The 7192-nt window shown below is 36.1% G+C and overlaps 1 protein-coding gene across 1 annotated transcript; it reads left to right on the forward strand.

The window, feature by feature from the left end:
- Positions 1-1452: 1452 nt before the first annotated feature.
- smtla (somatolactin alpha) lies at positions 1453-6830 on the forward strand. Its single transcript, XM_008425962.3, is given in 7 exon segments — positions 1453-1503; positions 1647-1776; positions 1778-1837; positions 3183-3226; positions 3229-3296; positions 4426-4605; positions 5787-6830. Coding segments are annotated over 7 exon segments (690 nt in total). The 5' UTR covers positions 1453-1490; the 3' UTR covers positions 5982-6830.
- Positions 6831-7192: the final 362 nt, after the last annotated feature.

A 7192-nucleotide genomic window follows, 5' to 3' on the forward strand; every position in this document is an offset into this window, starting at 1 on the left:
AGATGAAGGTCCAAGAAAATCTCTCTTGATTAGGGGCACTTTAAAATTAAATTGTCTGTGATTTGGGCTTGGTGACATGGCCTTGGTAGTTACTAATGATAAATAAGTCTGGTCAGACGTTTACATACAGTCATCATGGACATGAAAAAAAAGTGAGGCTTGAAGGGTTTATTTTAGACATTATTTGTCTAAGGATGTAATAGTTATAGAAAATGCAATGATTATTTAAACTTACTGGCCAGACTGTGCTTTACAATTTGTTCAACTACAGTTACACACCATTTACCACTTGCAGCTTAAATGCTGGGTCTGACTGTTCTTTGTTATATTAATGTCCATATGAGATGTATGTATCTGGGCAAAGATCTGCCTGAAGGGATAAAGTTGTTTTTAAAGTCTAATCTGGAATCCAGTTTATTGTTTTTTTTATTACTGTTCTCATGTTACAAACCCAGTGAAATCAGTTTACTTTGAAGATATATATATATATATATATATATATATATATATATATATATATATATATATATATATATATATATATATATATATAATATATAGTTTTTTTCTATGACTAAGTTTCAGGTTCAGTTTATTTGAGCAAAATCATACATTTATTTATTTATTTATTTATTTATTTACTTACTTATTTATGTATTTTTTTGTTAACAGAATTTTGATTCATGCGGTGGTTGAAAAATAAATATACCTTTGGCCATTTACTTAAACCAAATATTGGTGGCAGTTCATATAAGCACCGGATTTTTTTTGACTCCCGTTTTCGGTTCCAACTCAGTCTCCATTATACTTTTATGTAATTATTATCATGATATGGGTATCGAATAAAAGGACATTTCCAGTTCAGTCAAATGTTGCAGGCAATGGAAGAAACCCTATAATGAAGCACATGCTTCATCTCTGTATGACTACCTAGACTGTCGCTGTTTGAAAAGACATCGGTTAGTATTCTTTGCTTTCTCCGGCGACTGTTGAACACAGTTATTACAACTGGGAAACCACAGTTTCTTTCACACAACCATGAGTTTTCCAGGACAGCAGTTGAATGTCTGAATGGAACTAAAGGGCAAAAAAGTTTCTTCTTTACAGCAGCCATTTTGACATGCATGTTTACCTTAGTGAAAATGAATTTAATTTTGAGCTTTTACTTACTAGATTAATGTAAAGTAGCACAGAGATGCTGAATGTTATTTGTTTATTTATTCATTTTATGTAGCGACAGACATAGTATATTTTCAGATGTGATGTGATCAGAAAGGAAAACTTTAACTTAAATATATTTTGGCCACACAAACAGCTATGGTCCTATCCTTGTAATTATGCATTAGATAAGAACTACGCTAGTGTGTGAAGAGCAGTATCTTTTTACAAGAACCTACGCAAGACCTTTTTCCTTTATTCATGGGCTGCTTAGGCTTTATAAAGTTGCCAGCACAAAGATGCAGCAATGAAACCTGAAGAACACAGAGAAGATGCAGAAGACAGGTAATGTATCAAAATAAGTTCTGAGATTTTAATAACATGAATTTATGAGCAGTGGCAACAATTAAAAGACACCCGGGTGTCCATATTTGCACAATAACATTTGTTTTTGAACAAACTTTTTGCATATATGACTACAACTTCAGTCATTCAGTGGGGTTTATGGGCCCTATTACTGTGGCCCCAGCATCTTGCTGGAAGCACCCCGCTAGACTGTAGAGACGATCTGGGCAACCTGAGCCGCTGCACCTCCATCTCCCAGGAGAAGCTTCTGGACCGAGTCATTCATCATGCTGAGCTCATCTACCGAGTCTCAGAAGAACTGTCCTCTTTGTTTGTGAGTCGATACTGACATTATCATAAAATAAGTCGTTGCACATGTTTGCACGTTTTAACAGATAAGACCAGTTTCTTTGATGAGTCGTCTCATTGTGTTTAGATACTCTTCAAAACACCCATGGCAAGTCAAAGGATAACTTTAAGTCTAGCTGAAAAAAGACGATTGCTCAAACACAGTATTATCTTATTGAGAAAAAAAAATATTGTCTACAAAACTGTCCAAAAGCAAATGGGTCTACAAACACTGTTTTTCCGTGTTAGCATGTGAATTGATAGTTGTATATGTCTATAGAACTATTGATCACACTGCAGTGGCAACAATGATAACATTTTGGGCTAACTTGTTTTGATAAAATATTAATCTGATGAAAACATTTGACATTGTCGCGTCTATATTTGCATATCCACTGATAGAGTCTGATAGCGTTGCTTTGCCTAGTCATCAGGTAACACTACTTCATTGTGGAGATGGGTGTTGTCATGATGAATCCTGATTTGCCGCTCATAAATGTCATCATGTGATATCCTCTCCCTCCCTGTGCAGTCATCATTACTTCTGTGTTGTTAGCTTTAAAGATTTAATCATCAAACCACATGGAAGTTAATGTAATTTTGGTGAAAAATTTTCTACCACGTTCTATGATAAATATGACACATCTCTTTGCTAAAGAGATAAGGTCCAGCCTTTAAACTGAACCATCACTTCCCAAAATATAGAAATTACATTTTTGTAGAACTTTTTCAAACATTATGCCAGACCAGAAGCATGTGGCTCTCTCTGTTAGATGCACACTGCTATTTGCTTTTGATTTTGACGTGATCATCGCCTCACTTCGGGGGCTTCAAAGTAATCTTCCACCTCCCGTCTGAGGCGAAGATGTTTTATTGAAGAAGCAAGCCCACAGCGGAGTCATGTGAATGTGATAATGATATACGGCAACACTGAAAGCTCAGGTTTTTGCACCTTGTTGAATCCCCTTCAGTTTGTGACTAGAGAATCAGAATGGCCCTTTGAAATGACACGACACACGGGTTGTTACAAGCAATGTGCTGCGTGGAGTCTGCAGATGAGCCCATGCCGGAGGACAAAATGCGGATCCACTGTGTCTCCAGTGGTAAAGCGAGATAAAACTTTTGTCACTGTTTTAGTAGTGTGTCTTTTATTTATTTCAGATCCGATAGGAAAGTCGGTGAAATTGTTGTTCTTTTTTATCGTACGCAGCCATGTTCAGTAGAAGAAGTTAATAAAGCTGATGAAATCAAGTCACTGGAATACTGCAAACTGATGTTCAGTGCTTAACTAATCTAAACATTTCTTCTTGTTGGTCGTCATTGCTTTGTAGGAGGAGTTGTTCATCCCATTTCCTTTTCGGCTGCAGAGTAATCAGGCTGCCTATTCATGCATCACCAAAGCCCTGCCCATCCCCAGTTCCAAAAGTGAAGTCCAGCAAATATCTGTAAGCATATAGTTATTACTTACCAAAGGTTATTGTGTCCTTTGTGAAATTCTTGATCTGTCAAGAATAAGAGTTTTCTGTATGTGTAAGGAACAGCATAATTGAGAGGTGCATAAAAGCAGTTTCTCCATAGGTAGACTTACAGACTGTACAAGTCATCTGAAGATTTGAGGAGAATTATTGGTTCTTTGTGATCCATTTACAGCTCACTGAGCTGCTGTATTTGAGTTTGCATCAACTCCTACCATTCACACAGTTATGAGGCCTAAAATAGCAGCTGATGTTGTAATGTGTAAAAGTTAATTCTTAGTGTAAGAAAAATGTGGGTAAAATTTAGGATTTGCCGCCTGAAGTAAGCCGTGGTCCACTGTGAAATAATAATATATAATGCATACAGGCCTTGAGAAGCTGGTACTTCAGTATGCTGTCTTCAATCCAACAGAGCATGGCCTTTTAGAAAAAAAAGAAAAAGGTCGGCTTAGTCAGTAGGGTGGAAACAAAACTGAACCAAAACTGAGTCAACAAAAGGTCTGTAAACGGTGATTTGACTGATCTACAAATGTCATTTTCCAGCTTATACTGTTATGTTTACGTCAGAATATCTTAAGCAACATTTATTGATTAAATTAGCGGTCCTCAAGGGTCAGTGTCCTGCAACGTTTTAGCATTGTCCCACATCCAACACAACTAATGGCTGAATTACCTCCTCAGTACATTCTACAGAAAGAAATATAATCACAAATTTGTTACAATTTCATATTATTTTGTTTTCTAAAGGCATATTTCTAGTGATTGTAATTTCTGTTTATGCCAGTTATTAATAAATGTGTACAATTATGATGGTCAGGTTTATTTCTTGTTTTATCATTTACCTACATTTGATGTTGTGATTGTTTTGAAGCACTTTGGTCAGCTGACGTTGTTGTAAATGTGCTCTATATATGAACTGTAACTCATACCTATTAAAACAAAAAAAAATGTCATGCTATAGAGCAGGAAAGAGGAAAAATTACCAGCAGTCAACAAAATCTGTTTTGTGTCATATGTACTATTCTTAATATTTACATAATGGCCATGCACAAGTTTATGGTCCTTATTTGGTGTTTATCTTATTTATTTGCTTTTGCAGGACAAATGGCTGCTTCATTCCGTGCTGATCCTCGTCCAGTCTTGGATTGAGCCCTTGGTCTACCTACAGATGACTATGGAACGTTACGATCACGCCCCTGACATGCTGCTCAACAAGACGAAGTGGGTGTCTGAGAAACTTAGTAGCCTTGAGCAAGGAGTTGTGGTTCTCATTAAAAAGGTGGGCTATTTTTTTTTTTACATTTTATGTTATTCTATGCTAAACAACTCAGATAGTGAAATAAGGATGTTTACAGAGCCTTGCACAAGAATTTATATCCCTTGAATTTTTTTTTTACATTTTGGTGCATTACAACAATTTTCTTATACATTTTAGTGGGGTTTTATGTGATAGAGTGACAGAAAGTCAGGCAACATGAAAGAAAGTTTTTGCCAAGTAAAACTGTAAAAATCTGAACTGTGTGGTAAAGATTTTTAAAACCGTATTTACTCTGATACCCAAAATTTAAGTCTTATGTCACCAAATACCTTCAGAAGTTCAACTGAAAATGAAACTATTCAGTAAAACATTAGTCAGGAAACGCCATCAATGAAATCAAAGAACACACAACAAACTGTTCAGACAAAGTTATGGGGAAAAAAAATCAAGTTGCTGTAATAATAGAAAAGTATCCTACGCTTTGAAAATTACACAAAGAACTGACCAGTGCATATAACTGAAAAAGCCACACTAACTCACAGGAAGGGAATAATTGTTCAAAGACAAACATGCCAAGCGCAAAACAAGATGTGTAGTGGATAAGAACCAGAGAACACCACTCTGATCACATAATTTCCATTGTGGAAGGTTGTGGTGACAGGAATTATCTTTGCTAAGATGACCAGAGTTGATGGGCAACCTTCAGGGAAACCATGGAAGAAAAGCTGAAGAAGCTGCAAAAAAGATTCACCTTCCAACACCAAAATAACCCAAAAATATTTAGTCAATGCAACAATAAAATAATTTAATACAAAAATATTTATGTGTTAGAACTAAGAATCTTGAAAATGTTTTTTCATGTGCTTTCTGTTTAATCTGAGCAGAGAGCTTATTATGCATAATAATGGACAAATGTTACAGACATAACTCCACGTTCCAGACAATTAAAATATATATTTTTTAAATTATTGATTCAGAGGGGTTGAATTCAATCTAAAACACTTTCAGGAACAATTTATGTATTCTTTTCCACTTCACAATTATGCACAACTTCATGTTGGTCAATCACATAAACTCTACCACGCAGAACTTTTAATTGTAATATTTGTTCAATGTGTATAAATACCTCTGAAATTGCTCCACATTTGATGTCTTGTGTAATTTTCCTGCATGTTTTTGACATGTTTTCTAACATGCCTCAGATGCTGGATGAGGACACACTGGCCACAGGTTACAGTGAACAAGGTGTAGTCCAGAACGACGTGCAGCCGGAGGTGCTGGAATCTGTTCTGAGGGACTATACCCAGCTCAGTTGCTTCAAGAAAGATGCCCATAAGATGGAGACTTTCCTCAAGCTTCTCAAGTGTCGTCAAACTGACAAATACAACTGTGCATAAAACATGAAGTGGAGCTTTTAAATAATGCAGTATTCAGCTTTAAATTAATTTCTTAGGTTGTTAGTGTGCACTTAAAGATATGGCCATGCCTTGGGCGCTTTAGCCTCGCTTGTAATGCAGCACATTTCTTATTGATTGTTTTGGAACACCTTCACACGAAAATAAGTAGGTGTAATGCTGTGCCCTTTCGTAGCCATGTGTTGCATTTTTTGATTTCTTTCACCATCTCAGTTGTTATTTTAACCTGGCAAAGGCAAAAGAAGACTAACTCCCAAAAGACCATTTGTGTGTCGAGCTGTCAAAAAAATCTGCATATCCCGCTATTGATTTCCATTTCCTTTGTTCTTAACTAGAGTTGGTATTCCTTGCCGGCTCTTGCAGTGTTTTGATTATACCCGTGGCCCCTGGAGTATTCAGTGTGCCTCCCTTGTTTAATGGAGTGGGTTTCACTTCTGCATAAGAAAATGTACCCATTTTGCTGAAGAAGAGAGTTACGAAGAGCATTCTCTCTTTCTCTCTCTCTGTCTCTCTCTCAAAAATATAATCATGAAAATAAATGGCTATAAATTAACTAACCAGTATAGCTAAAAAAAGCTATGATACTCTTCTACAACTAAATGTGACTGATGTCATCAAATATGTAAAAGACAAGTGCGAAGACATTCTGTTGCATTTAAATGTTCAGGGAATCAACCATTTCAGTTTCTGCTGTCATTGATCATATATTTAATGTGGAATACAAACAATAATTTTCTGATGTGTGAATAGATTTTGTGCTGTGTGCATTTAAATTGTCAGCTGCTGTTGGTGTTTGAAGCAAATAAAGCAATAAAGCAAGAAATAAAAAAAGGTGTTATTTTGCCTTTGGTTTCAAAGCAAATGAGTGAGTAAGAAGGGCAATTTTATACACTAAAACTTAATGATCAAAACAGAAATTGTATTAGCTATTGTCACCAGAGAATAGTGAGGGTAATTATTATTACTCTGTATTTTTCATGTGTTTTTGTCATAAAAGTAAAGACATTCGATCAGCTGGTGCCACAGTAAGCATGCACAGTTGGCATGATGTTGGGCACGGACAGGCAAACAGATGAGGCCAGACAGGAGTCTCAATGGACTAGAATGTTTTTCAGATGATTCAGAGAAGTGAAGGTAGATGTTTCACTCTGCTTTGTAGAGCCATTGACTCCCCAAACTTAAGGAAGTGTTAT

This window comes from Poecilia reticulata, chromosome 13 (assembly GCF_904066995.2).
Source record: "Poecilia reticulata chromosome 13, P_reticulata-male-v2, whole genome shotgun sequence".
Lineage (NCBI taxonomy): Eukaryota > Metazoa > Chordata > Actinopteri > Cyprinodontiformes > Poeciliidae > Poecilia > Poecilia reticulata.